This window comes from Mustela nigripes, chromosome 2, assembly GCF_022355385.1.
Source record: "Mustela nigripes isolate SB6536 chromosome 2, MUSNIG.SB6536, whole genome shotgun sequence".
NCBI lineage: Eukaryota > Metazoa > Chordata > Mammalia > Carnivora > Mustelidae > Mustela > Mustela nigripes.
Genome location: NC_081558.1, coordinates 52,007,609 through 52,021,453, shown reverse-complemented (window position 1 = coordinate 52,021,453; position 13,845 = coordinate 52,007,609). Strand labels below are relative to the sequence as shown.

General features: G+C 51.5%; 1 protein-coding gene across 11 annotated transcripts in view; it reads left to right on the top strand.

Annotated features, from left to right (window-relative positions):
- The window catches only part of ATP2B2 (ATPase plasma membrane Ca2+ transporting 2), a 366,135-nt gene that overhangs the window by 251,250 nt on the left and 101,040 nt on the right, over nucleotides 1-13,845 (top strand). For all 11 annotated transcript variants that reach the window (XM_059390330.1, XM_059390328.1, XM_059390327.1 and 8 more), the window contains one exon: nucleotides 1,165-1,682. In XM_059390330.1, the coding sequence (XP_059246313.1) occupies nucleotides 1,484-1,682 (199 nt within the window). In that variant the 5' untranslated portion in view covers nucleotides 1,165-1,483. The remainder of the gene's footprint in view (nucleotides 1-1,164; nucleotides 1,683-13,845) is intronic.

Genomic DNA, 13,845 nt, shown 5'->3' with positions numbered 1-13,845 from the left:
CCATGCCAGGCCCAGCCAAGCTTAGCAGAGGCCCTTTGTCACCCAACGCTTGCCGGGGACCTTGGCCATCGGTGTTGGGTGTCGGGGCGGATTGGATTCTCTCCTGGCAGCCCCACAGATGCCACACTTCTACAAGGGTGGCCGGGCTGGCCGGCAGGGAAAAACCGGTGCTCTCTCCTCCTCCTCTTCCTCCTCGGCTCCCCGAGGGATGTCCTAGCCGCTATCTGTGGTGCTGAACTGTGGGGGCCCACAGGTGAGGGCCCACGTGGACCCCAGCTCATGCTGGGGCCAAGTGTGGGGAGTGGGGGGCTGCTCAGTGATGTCCTGGTGAATATGCATGAGCTGATTCCTCTAGCCAGGCCAAGGGCCTTGATTAATGTTGTTGGGGACTGTGGGTGAGGGTGGGCGGATTTTTCCCATTCTCTTGCCTCTGAAACTAGAGTGGGAACCACAGTCTATCGGCAGATGTAGGTGGCATGAATGGAGGAAGCATATATGCTGGGGAGCCTGGGGGGGCGTTACTTAGGAGGTGGGGCTGTGCTCCAGACTGTGAGAGCACAGTGTGCGTGTAAACAAGACTGTGAGCACAGGTATTTTTGAGGAGAGGGGGTGGGAATGTGAAGATTTATTCCTAGAAGTGCACTTACGTGGGTAGTGTTTATGGCGGGAAGGGGGGTGTCCACATGTGTGAAGTGGGATTCACGTATTAGTGTGTATGTATGGCAGTGAGGTGGGCCCTGAAAGTAGGCAGGTCAGGTGTTGCAGAACACTCCAAGTTGTGTATGTCAGAGGGTGTGTGTACCAGGGTGCGTGTCATGAAGTCATTGTGTTAAATAGCACAGTGGACAAATAGAGTATGTTTTGAGGGTACATCAGTCTGTCCCTCGGGGGTGGCATATTGTAGAGTGTCCAGGTGGGCTCCAGTATGTTTAGATTTACAATGTGAGCTGGTGTGTTATGGGGTATTGTAGGAAACACCCATGTAGGAAACACCAATGTATGTATGTAGGGGGTGTTAGTTGGGGCTGTCTGTGTGTGTGTGTGTGTGTGTGTGTGTATGTGTGTGTGTTTGTGTAAGCACACACAACCTGGGTCTTCCTGAGCACCTGTCCCATGAAGCTTCCATGCCTGACCCTTGTCACAACTCTGTGCTTGTCCCCACAGGAGCCACCGCCCCTGACCATGTAGATGCCAGCTCCAGGGAACAGCATGGACCCCACTGAATGGAGACTCCTGGGTCTACAGCCCTGAGCCCCTCCGGCCCCTGGACATTGCCCCGTGCCCAGGGACACCCTTTGGAGCTCACCACCGCTGTCACCAGCCCACCTCGGCCGCCCCCACCCCCTGGGACCCAGAGTCGGCCACCAGGAGCCACAGTCATCCAGTGAGGTTGTGCTAAGGACAGCCACGCGGATCCATCACCCAGCAACCTTTTGTCCAGTGCTGACCCTTGGGCCCACCCCAAGCAGGGACTGGAGCAAACATGGGTGACATGACCAACAGCGATTTTTACTCCAAAAACCAAAGAAATGAGTCGAGCCATGGGGGCGAGTTCGGGTGCACAATGGAGGAGCTCCGCTCCCTCATGGAGCTACGGGGCACCGAGGCTGTGGTCAAGATCAAAGAGACTTACGGGGACACTGAAGCCATCTGCCGGCGCCTCAAAACCTCACCTGTCGAAGGTAAGTGTGGAAGATTTGAACACAGTGCTTGGATCTGGGATCCCACCACCCAGCCCCTGACCTCCCTTCCCCAGGCCCCAGGAACCCCCTCATTGGGCTTAGACATGGGACCACAACATTGCCACCACGCATTCAAATCCAACTCCACAACCCATGTCACTGGCCTGGGTTGTGTCCAATTGTCCCAAATCCAAATTCTGATGGTGTGGCTCCCTAGGTCTCTGGGGCAGCCATGGGCCATGGAGCTGCTGGAAGACAGGGCAGGCAAGCAGATGGGCCATTAGGGAAAGTTGAAAGATGCCTATGTGTGCCTTGCCCTAGGGATGGGAGAGGAGCTCTTTTGTAACTGCCAAAATGAGCAGACCTAGCATCTCAGGAGAAAAAGGGTTTCAGCTTCTGGGGGCTTGGCTGAAGGAGACCAGACCCAGGTCATCAGCTGTTGGACAGAAGGAAGAGAAACCAACCCAGCTTGAGCACCAGAGGGTAGAGTTTGGGTCTACATCCCCCCAGTTACTTTCCACTTGCCATTAGGGAGAATTCCCTGCATAAACCCCAATGGTGTGGGTGTGAGGCTTTTCCCCAGCACCCCCCAGTCCTACAGCTTTGTGCAAAGAGGTGTGCAGAGCCTCAGTTTCTTCCTGTGGAAGATGGAACCAATGGCTACCTCATAGCACCTACTAAAAACCTGAGCATAGAACAGGTACTCAGTAAGTGGCAGCCATTATTATTCTAAGCAATGGATGACAATCCCTCCCCTCAAGTTATCTGTATCACAAGGTAGGAGGCAGACAGTATCTGAATTCTTACTCCCATGTGACAGATGAGAAATCCGAGGCTAAAAGGCCCTCCTGTCCTGTCTCCTGACTCTAGTCCCCATGATCTGGGCACTGCTGGGCACCAACCTCAAAGCATTTCCTACAGAAGCTGCCTGGGGACTCTGGCCACTCAGCTAGGCAGTTTAGAAACATCTTCCTTTCTTGGTGGTGTTTGGTTTTGTTTGGGGCAAGAAGTAGAGTGAGAATAGAGGAAACATCCTTTCTTGACTGCATGATTCTAACTTGGAGCTTCGGAACAGCCACATGTGCCCTGGGAGGGGAACGAGCTCTACCTGGGGGCTTCTGGGCCTCTTGTGAACACAAGTCTGCAGAATGGTCCATGCTCACCTCTGCCATCAGGTTGGTGCCCCTAGTATGCTAGGAGGCAGGATCACCCCAGTATCTTTTCAATGGGACAAGGAGATTCTCTTGAGTCAGGAAGTCTTAAGTATCTGGGTCTCAGGCTCTGCAGAGAGCCTGCTGGAAGCTGTGGTCCTTTTCCCCAGGAAAACAAAACAAAACAACAATAACACAAAAAAATATAAACTATAGATGTGGCTCACACTTCAGCACATTTACAGAGCCCCTCAAAGCCATGCCATGGACCTTGGCATATGAACCATGGTATGAAGAAACCCGCCTCCCCTGCCCCTCTGCCAGGCTCTTAGACCCTGGGAAACTGAGCAGCCAATGGCCAAGCTCCAGCTCTGTGCACGGCCATCACCATTTGGTTCACTGTTTCCCTCCACTGTGTACTATTGGAAAAGCACGAACACACCAAAGGGCAGGAATCCTGTCCTGCTCCTCCCATACATCTAGTGCCCAGTCTAGTACCTGGCACAGAAGAGGGTGGATAGCTGCCTAGTAAAGCCCTGAGATGTGGCCACTGAGTCACTGGCCCACAGGGAGCTGCTGAGTAGCCAAAACAGCATATAATCCAGCCCAGGTGTAGCATGGACCTCAAAGCTCAGAGGAGAGGTGAGGTTGGTGGACAGGGAAGGTCTGGGAAGGCTTCCTGGAGAAGGAGATACTTGAATTTGGCTATGGAGGAAAGAGAAGGAAAATCATGTAGCATGGCACAGAGCAGCATTTTTTAGATGGAATTCCACAGAACGCCAGGGCACTACAAAAAGGTAGGCATTGTATGGAAAATAAAGGAAACCCAGCTTCCTCTTCTTTACAATGGAAGGAATAATGAGATTTCTGAATATCACTTCGCTTCCTGTGAGCCGTGTGTGCTTTGGGGTCTTTGGTTTTACCTCTCTGGGCCTTGGTTTCCTAATTTCCTAATTTCCTTTCATGAGGACCAAATATGATCTCTAATGGGAAAGATCTCTGAGAGAGAGGAGAAAGTCCATAGCAGGATTAACCAGAACCCCTGCTGTGTTGGTACCCAGAAGGATCTCCCAGGGTGCAGGCAGAGCTGGAAGAGGTTTGGGGAAAGGCAGAAGAACATAATGTTACAGACCTCAGGCTTGGATGACCTGGTTTCAAATCCCAGCCCTACCATTTACCAGTTGTGGGATTCTGGGCAAGGTATCAACCAATCCATGCCTTGGTTTCCTCATTTATAAATTGGGACAATAATAGTGACTGTCTCATAGGGTGGTGAGGACACAGTGAAGTAGCTTAGAACAATGCCTAGCCCATGGATAGTGCTATGTGTTAGGATTCAGGTCCAGAGACTAAATACCTCCATTTCCCCATCAGTAAAATAGGCTGTAAACACTGAATGAGACTAGGCCAAGTGTTCAGTCTCTAAGTCTCAATAAGTGTCAGCTCTTGTCGCTGTTATTTTCATTATGGTTATCATAACCCTGAAAGAAACCAGCATATTCTCTGGAAAGGGTGGAATTTGACCCTTCTGGAATGCTGGCCAATGCCTGTGAATGGTACAACACTTTTTACCAGGCTGTGCTGTGTTCTTATTACACATGTTCCTAGAAGCGGGTGTTGCTACCCCATTTCACAGATAAGAAATATGAGGGCTCAAGGTCACCACCACTGTCCACATCAGAGCAGACTTTGAACAATTCCCAGATATGTCCTCATCCCTGAGCCAAGCATGTGCACCTGAGAACTATCCTCTCAAGGGGCCTTCTGTCTGATGAGGGCCTCAGTATATTGGGGCCACCAAGGAACTTTTCTTTAGTCAGCATTCATGCCCTATTTGGCCCTCTTCTGACTTCAAGAAATGCTGGGTCCTCCAGCCCCAGCCCCCAGCTGCAAAGCCACATGGTCTAGGGCTGTGCCAGCTGCAGACAGGGCCTCAGGTTGCCCGTTCCCAACACCCTGTGCCCTTCGTCTGCTGACGTGAGCAAGGAGCCGGCCTCTGAGTCACACTACAGGAAACTTCTCCAGGCCACGCAGAAATTAGCCTTATCCTTCACATCCAGCTAATTTTAGGCAAAAAGATCTCTGCAAGTGGGGGCTGACACCGTGAGAAACCCCCTCCCATCCAGGGCACCACCTGCTGCTGGCACAGACCAGGGGCTCAGCTCCCACGGCCTGGCAGTGTCGGAATTTCCCCCTGAAGGCCTGACTCTGGTGACAAATCAAGGGTAAACCTGGCTCCCTGTGAGGCCAGGGTTGGCCTCTGTCTCTGACCTGAGCTCCGTTCCTTCCCTCCTCCACTGTTGGTTCCATTCCACTCTGGCAATGCCCTTCCCTTCTTGCCCTCCACTGCTTCCTTTCCTGGCACACCCTCCCAGGATAGGACAGGAGAGCCCAAGACCTAGGTTTAAATCCTGACAGGCTTACTCTTCAAGAGACATTTACTCTTCAAGGGACACACGCAGAGAATTCGGTTAACTTCTTCGAGCCTCAGTTGCCTTATCTGTGAAATGGGAGTAATAACACTAGCCACCTTACAAGATGTTGTGAATATTAAGTTAGATAATCCACATGAAGGGCTTAGTGTGGTATATGGCATACCCTAGACACTGCCAAAATGATGTTCATTATCACTGTTATTATTATAGCCAAATATTTCTTATAAAAAACAACATGCATCAGCTCTATCCCCATGAAAGAAATCAGCAGTTAAATAAGATGGTACCAGGACCCCTCAGTGGCATGGTCGGCTGGGCATCTGACTCTTGGTTTCAGCTCAGGTTTGATCTTTGGGTCCTGAGATCTAGCCCCACGTCATTGGGTTCTGCATTCGGCATGGGGGGATGGTCTGCTTGAGTTTCTCTCCCTCTATCCCTCCCTCCCCTGCACTAGTGCTCTCTTTTTCCCTCTCTCTCCCTTTCTTTCTCATTCTCTAAAATAAATAAATAAGTCTAATGAATAAATGAGATGGTACCAAACAAAGAGTTAATATGCTACCAGAGAAGGCTTCCCAGAGTAGGCTGCTTTGTGGTGAATCTGGAAAGCTGGGTGATAGGTATTGGAGTGGCCCGCGAGGCCCCAGAGGCAGGAGCTGTTTGTCACTCTTCACTGTGTCTCCTGCATCTGGTCCAATGCCTGGGGGCTCAAACAAATATTCACAGAAATAAGGGAGGAAGACAGAGAGGTGGGGGATACCCCTGGGGCCCCTCTTTGTATGGGCTAGAAGGCTGCAGCAGGGGTACAGGACACGGGAGAGCCTGCATCACCCATGGAACAACTGGCTTCAATTCCCCAAGCTCTGAGAGGCCCTACCCTGAGCTGCTTGGCGTGCACACCCCTTGTCCTTCACCTCCAGGCCCCAATACCTCAGGCTGTCAAAGGGGGCAGCTCAGGTCCCTCTGGGTGCTTCCTGAATTGGGCTTTGCCTGGTGGGGGAGACAGGGGAACAAAGAAGGGGGCCAATGGGCGGGGGAGGGAGGTGGTAGGAACTGGATACTGGAGTGTTGTGAAACGGAACCTCCGGTTAATTTTGTATGAATCCTATGGCCGGCCCAGGTGGAGGAGAGAGTGGGGCTGAGGGAGGAGAGGAGAGTGGATCACGGGGACCATGCCTTGTGTTGCATAAACACAATGTTAAACCAGAACGCCCCTCAGACCAGCAGGGCCTGTGTCGTCATCCACAGAGCCGCCGCCAGCTGGGCACGGGGGAGGGTGTGAAGGCAGCGTGTGTTTTAAGTGTCTCTGGGCCCCAGGGGGTCGTCTGTCTGTCGTTGTGGTGCTCTATTTCTCCATGTGTTCCATTTCCCCGAGCATCACTGGGGCCCAGAGAGGTTGATGGGGGAACCAAGGTAGCCACAGACTCAGCAGTGTCCCAGGCAGGTGAGGCTGGGAACCCCTCAGACACAGGGTCCACATGGGGAATTCACGGCCTGACCAGAGACACACAAGAACACCTCTTACTGGGGTCTTCCCGTGAAGTGATCCATGCCTGGTCTTAGAACCCAGGACTCTCAGGTGTCAAGTCTGGAGGAGAAAAGTTCATCAAAATACTTAAGAGGCTGAGGAGATGTAGCTGCCTTCTCAGAGACATGCAAGGGTGGCAGAGGGGAGGGCATGTAGGCTGGAGAGGCGTTTTGGCCTCACCTCTGACACCAAACAGGCTCCTGAGCTCTGTGGACCAGGACCTATATTCTCCTCTGTGAAATGGGAATGGTCTACTCCACCCTCCGCCATTTGGAGACCGTGGGCTGAAAATCCTTTGAAAGTTTTCTACAAAAGAATCATCTTCAGTGTTCACTGAGGATTTCTATCCACCAGTATTCTCTATGATAGAAACCCATCTCAAACTGGCTTATGCAAAAGAGGGATTTTCTGGCTTGTGCAACTGAAAGGCTCAGGGACGGTTCTAGCCTCTGTCCATCCCTCTCCTGCTACCTCTCACCTCCACTGTCTTCCCCGTTGGCCTCATTCTCAGGCTGGCCCTCCTGTGAGCTTCAGGCTAACACCTTCCCGTCCTCGCCCCCAGCCGCCAAAGGCACCTCTTTCCCCACGGTCCCCTCCCCTAAGTCCCAAAACAAACTCTCATTGGACCACCTGGGATCACGTGGCCATTCTTGGCCCAATCCCTGTGGCCACAAGATAGAGAAAGCTGATAGGGCAGACCGCGGCCACGTGCTCACCGCGGAGTGGTGCGGGTCAGTCCACCCAGACTGCGTGGAGTTTGTGAGGTCGGAGAGGAGGATGGAAGCTCCAGCGGCGTGTGCCTGTGGGCCTGCTGTGTGGAAGGCCCGTCCATGTGTTGGGGAAGGTGCGCACAAAGAGCGGGCGTGCTCTGTGCCTTTGAGGAGAGCCTAGAGGGGTAGAAAGGGTAGCTGAGAAGCGAAGGCGGGTTCAGGAGCACCAAATACGCAGTGGTCATAGCCAAACCCCAGCACTGTTACCATTCACACCCGTGTAGCAGGCCTAGCTGGGACCGTCCATGGGAAGTAGTGGTAGGACTAGTGTCCCCTTGGTGAAGTGGCCAACTCAGTTTCATGGTCAAATCCTGGCTGCATTTCTTATCCCTCTGTGAAACACTAGACCCTTCTGTGCCTCAGTTTCCTCATCTGTAACATGGGACAATAACAGCTGCATAAACTCTCTTGGGGTTCCTGTGAGGATCCAAGTAAGGTATGTGAAGTGCTTAGTGGCTGGCGGGTGGCAGGTGCTGCATCTATATGAGCTGTTACTATTCTATGCTGAGGAGTCTATGTGTGACTTTAGGGACAAGTTGGTTTAAATTAACAGAGAAGTGAAAGGCCGGCTTATCTGGGCAGATCAGTGGGCTTGAGCAACACATGTGAGGCTGTGGGTTTAAAAAAAAAAAAAAGCCCCAAATCTGATTTGCAAAGTTTATACACCCCCCACCACCATCACCAGGAAAAATAAATCCCTTAAAAGCACTAGCTTTCTGTGAAAGTCTGATGAATCACGTGTGGATGCTTTCCAGAATGCCACCCTCACATCTTTCTGAATCATCAATAAAATAAACCCACATGTTGATTGATACGTGCTATCCATTTTCCCAGGCTGGGTCAGCAGAATGTGTGTGAGGCAGACAGTTCCACAGGCTTGGGGGTGGCCAGAAGGTACAGCACAGTTAGCAGAAGCGCCCGACCCACCACTGACCAAAGGGCTTCTGGGTGTATTCCAGCAAGTCTAGACGGACTTCTTGTTCCATGAACAATGCTATTTGGCTTTGTGGGTGCATGCAGTCAGGCATCCAGGGAAGGAATGGAGGCTGCAAGTACTTGTGGGGAACATTTACAGGTGGGCCTCACACTATGCAGACCCACTATGCAGAAAGCCCACATCCCTGAGCTACCGGGCAGTGGTAATTTACTGCGTGCAAACTCATCAGGGCCAGGCCCTTGCACTGGCTTGCCTCATGTCCTCACAGCAGCCCCTTGAGTGGGAAACAACAGCTTGGAGAAAAAGGGGGTCTTGATTTTTGCTCTGAAAACATCTTTGCTCTGCAGAATAAATATGCACTAAACACTAAGTGCCTACTATGTGCTTGGGACCATAAAGAACAAGGACTTCGAGTCCCAACTCCACCATTGAAGATTTTGAGCAAATCATTCCATCCCTCTGAGCCTCAGCGTCCCTTTTTGTAAAGGGCATGCCCACCTACCAGAACCATGGACACAGGTGTTCAGTGAATGTCCCATTGCTTCCCCTGCTTCAGTCATGCCAAGCGGAGGTGTAGGCCAGCAAGGCTGACACACATGCTCTTGTTGAATGCATATGTACTGTGTGCTTACAATGTGCAGCTTGAGCCACTTTGCTCTTCTGGGAAGAGATGCCTGCATGCTGCTCAGAAGCAGTGTTTGTGTGTTGTGGCTGTATGCAGGACAGGTGGGAAGGCCAAGACAGGGAGAGACAGCCTTCTAGGACATTCCCTCTCCATCTTAGGATCAGGGGCAAAGAGAGGGGCATGTCAGACAGGAGACAACTCCAAGGTCACAGAAGAAGGCAAGAACCAGTAGAAAAGGGCAGCCAGTGGCAGGGGCCAGAGCCTCCTTCCAGCGAGAGGGGGGATCCCCTCCTGTAACCCCTCCCCATCCAGAGCTCCCTAAACACTTCCAGGAAAGAGGGGTGCAGAGCTGGGTTGTAAATTTCCGTGTCCTGAAAACTCTCCCAGTCTAGCTACAATACCAGTTACATCTGTGATCCTAGAGGTTCCTTAACACATCTTGAGTGCTTGCAGACCAGGCTTGCTGCAGAGTGTCTGTGCTACTACCTCATTTCATCTTCGCAAACAGGAATTGTTTCTATCCACAGCTCAGAGCACCACTACTAATAAGGGGCACGGCCAGAATGGGTACCCAGGCAGGTTGACTCCTGAACATGTGCACATAATCCCCTTACTCTACTGACTCCTGCTGACAAAAATAACTCTTCAGCCAGAGGGGGTGTGCTGAAGGTCGTAGGAGGAGGCAATCCCATCCGTGCCCGCTGAAGACAAATACAGGAGAGGCTTTCTTTGAGCTAGGTCGCAAAGGCTGGGGAGGAGTTGAATATGCAGAGATGGGAAGGAAATCACACTTTTAGAGAAGGAAACAGCATGAGCAAAGGCCCTGAGGTGAGACCTAGAATGTCATGCAAAGAAATGAGGAATTCTTGTGCTTGGAGCCTAGGATGTATCTCAAAGGGCAGAGAACCTCAGCCCACAGACTAGGGATTGGTTTTTGTAGACTAGGACTTCTAGTTGGTTTGTTCATGCTGTGGGCAGGCTCTGCTTTGGTAATAGGTGTTTATATTTGTCTGTGCTGTCCACGAGAGTGTGAAATGGGCATGAGGTGGGATGGTGTGGGGGGTGGGGAGAGAGAGTACAGCCCCTTTGCATGGGCCAGAAGAGCCAAAGAACTTGCTGAATGTAGGGAAATTGAGGGTTTGGAAAGGTGGTTCTTATACTGGGTTCCCTGGCATTCCACAGTGGTGCCCCAGGGGACAGGGAGATAAGTAGGTGAAGTTTTGGGCTTCCTGCCCCACCATGTACCATGTACCAAAGCAGCTCCTTTTTTTTATCTGTTTTGCATGGTGAAGCATCTGGCAAGATTTTTTTTTTTTTAAAGATTTTATTTATTTATTTGACAGAGAGAAATCACAAGTAGATGGAGAGGCAGGCAGAGAGAGAGGGGGAAGCAGGCTCCCTGCTGAGCAGAGAGCCCGATGCGGGACTCGATCCCAGGACTCTGAGATCATGACCTGAGCCGAAGGCAGCGGCTTAACCCACTGAGCCACCCAGGCGCCCCTGGCAAGATTTTTTTTTGACAAAGAGTTGTTTTAAAAAATAAAAGAAAAAAAAAATTGAAAACCCTTGATGAAATTGGTGAAAGGCAGTAAACTAGAGTATGTAAAAGCCTGGGTTGGCACCCAGGTTATGTAAGTTCTCAGTGCCTCAGTTTTTACATCGGTAGAATGGAGCAGGTGGTATCCAGCTCCCAGGGCCCATACTAGTCTATGGACTCAATAAGAAAACACACAGAGGGCCCTGCCTCAGAGGGCCCTGCCTCAGGAGAGGATTGTCTGTCCTCATGTATTGTTCCCCCAGGGGGTGCAGGAAAAGAACACTGAGCCCACCGACCTGTGTTAGCAGACACTGAGCTAGGAAGACTCGGGTGGGGACCATCCTGACTTTGACGCTTATTAACTGAGACCTTCTCACGCCCGCCCACCTCCACCCTGCAATTCTGCCCCTCATGCTCCCCATCTGGAAAATAAGAGTATGGGTTCTGTTGTCTCTGAGACTCCTCCAGACTCAGACATTCTAGAATTCTAAACACACTGCCTCAATACCCCTAGCAGTACAGACATCAAACTGGCCAAAGGATGGCTGACTCAGAGCCAGACCCCAGTGACTATGGCCTTGAATCTTGGGAGTGTAGCTGAGACTCAACCCTAACATATCCACAACCATGCCTGCAGCCCCTCAAACCAGCTCCAGCCCACCCCTTCCCTACCAGGCAGCTTCCAAATCCTACACACACTGACCTCCAAAGGCCCAGGGGTATTCCCTGGCAAAAATTTTCTGGCCCCCAGAAGCCCAAGGGTCTGGACACCTGTTTCTGATTATTTTGCCTCCCTGGGTCTCGATATCCTCATCTACCAAATGGGCCAAGGAGTGAGAGATGTTGTTCAGTAAATGCAGGCTGGACTGTCAGTGGTAGGTCAACCTCAGGGGTCTGCCCAGCCTGGCTCCCACAAAGCTTGAGAGAGCTGAAGCAGGCTCTCCCTGCAGACCTGCCTGTCACACGAGAGGCCCTGACAGGGCAGGTAAGTTATCTCCACAGGCCCCCCTCACCACAAAATGATTATCTTACTCCTCCTGGCAAAACCCAGGCCCCTGCTGTAGTTTCAGACCTAGAGCTATTTATAGGCAGTGGAAATTAGCATCTCGGCTCCTGGTTCCCTAGGACCCCCCGACAGCCTCAGCCTCTACCCCAGAGGGAGACCCCCGCCCCCTGGAAGTTTTCGTGGTTCCAGCAAATGATCCCAGGGACTACTTAGGAGCAGAAAAGACTCTGCTCTCTCTGTGTAATAGATGCCAACAAGATGCCGTGGAGTTGAGAGGCAGAAGTGAGCCCTTCTAGCTGAAGAATCTGGGAAGGTTTCATGGAGGAGGCAGTATGTGAGCACGATGTTGAAGGATAGGCAGGGTTTGCAATGAGGAAGGGCACTCTAGGGAGAGGGAACAGTGGGGACAAAAGCACAGAGTCAGAGAAGAGTGTGTAAAAGGAAGAGCCTTTCCTTCTGTTTGGCTGGAGCTTGGGCGAGGGAGTGACTAGAAGAAGTGATAATAATTAGGGTTAACAGGGTGCCTGGGTGGCTCAGTGGGTTAAGCCTCCGCCTTCAGCTCAGGTCATGATCTCAAGGTCCTGGGATTGAGCCCTGCATTGAGCTCTCTGCTCAGCAGGGAGCCTGCTTCCCCTCTCTGTCTGCCTCTCTGCCTGCTTGTGATCTCTCTGTCAAATAAATAAATAAAATCTTTAAAAAAATAATTAGGGGTAACTGAGCATTATAGATCTTCCAGATAGCACCCTGAGAGCATTATAACCATCATCACCTCATTTAATCCTCCCAACAACCCTCTGAGGCAGGCACTGGGATTATCCTCATTTTTACAAATGAGGAAATGGAAACACAGAGAAGTTAAATCACTTGCTCACAGTCACACAGCTCATGTGTGCAAGAACTGGAATTCAGATGCCAGCAGGCAACCCCAGAGCCCATACTAGGAGCCTCTGTCAAGGGGTCTGAATGTTAAGCCAAAGGCTTGGGCTTCAATTAAGAGACAGGAGAGAGCCCTAAGGGTTCTCGAGCAGAGGAGCAGTGTGGTCAAAGCAGCTGGTCTGGATTGGAATAGGGAAACAGCCCAGGAAATAAGGCAATGCAGAGGGAGAGGACAGTCATTGAGAGAGAGGTGACAGAGTTAGACCTGGCCAGGGTGGTGGTAATGGAGAGGAGGGAGCACTGAGCAGCAGGACCCTGCCTGTGATAGGTGATCAAGGAAGGCTCCATTTTTAAGATAGCAGCTGACTGCTCATGGAGGAGACTAGGAGAGAACAGCGACTCCGAACCCAGCAGAGAGGCTAGACCTAGAAGTGAAACACCTAGATGACAGAGAAGTCATCTCATAAGTGTGCTCATAAGTCCCACACCTGCACAGGGGAAGGTGAGCCACAGGAGGGCAGAGATGTGGGCCTGTGCTGTTCACTGCTATATCCTAGCACCTAGAATAGTGCCTAGCACAGAATACACTCAATAAACATGAATAAGTTCACCTGGAGCACTTGTCAAGCACAGGTCCTTAGGAAATGCCAGCTACTAAGGGAGTAGGCAGCAGGCAGAGCAGGAGATGTTAGAGAGGCATAAGGAGAGTGTCACCTGCAGGTAGGGTGTGATCAGGGTGTTTGACACTGGATAGGCAGTCAGTTAGACATAGAGATTGTCGGGAGAGGTTCAAGAAGGACAATAAAAGAACAACAGCATTGGGGACAAACTGCTGGATGAGGTCTTGGGAAACATCTGCTGAACAGAAGAGCAAAATCAAGCATTCTCTAGAACTATCTCCCATCACCCACAACAACTCAACTGGGTGAGAGCAGATGTAACAAAGGCCTGAGTGACTCACAGGTGCATAGGACCACAGGTCTGGAACAGTGCTCAGGGACCATCCAGCAATCCCCGGGTACACATTGGAACAGAGAGGCCCAGGAGGGAAGGGCCCTGCCCAAGCATAAAGCTCCGACAACCAGGGAGCTCTTAGTAATCCCTACACGTGGAAAAGGGGGCAGAGTCCATCCTCCCTGCCCCCAAAGCATCCATCCTTCTCTCCCCAGGCCCCCCAGTTTTCTCATCCATCCTTGTACGGCCTCTGTGCTCCTTCTCAGGGAGCAAATGACCCAGACCAGAGGACTTAAACTATGGAAATGTGTTGTCCCACAGTTCTGGAGGCTGGAGGTCTAAGATCA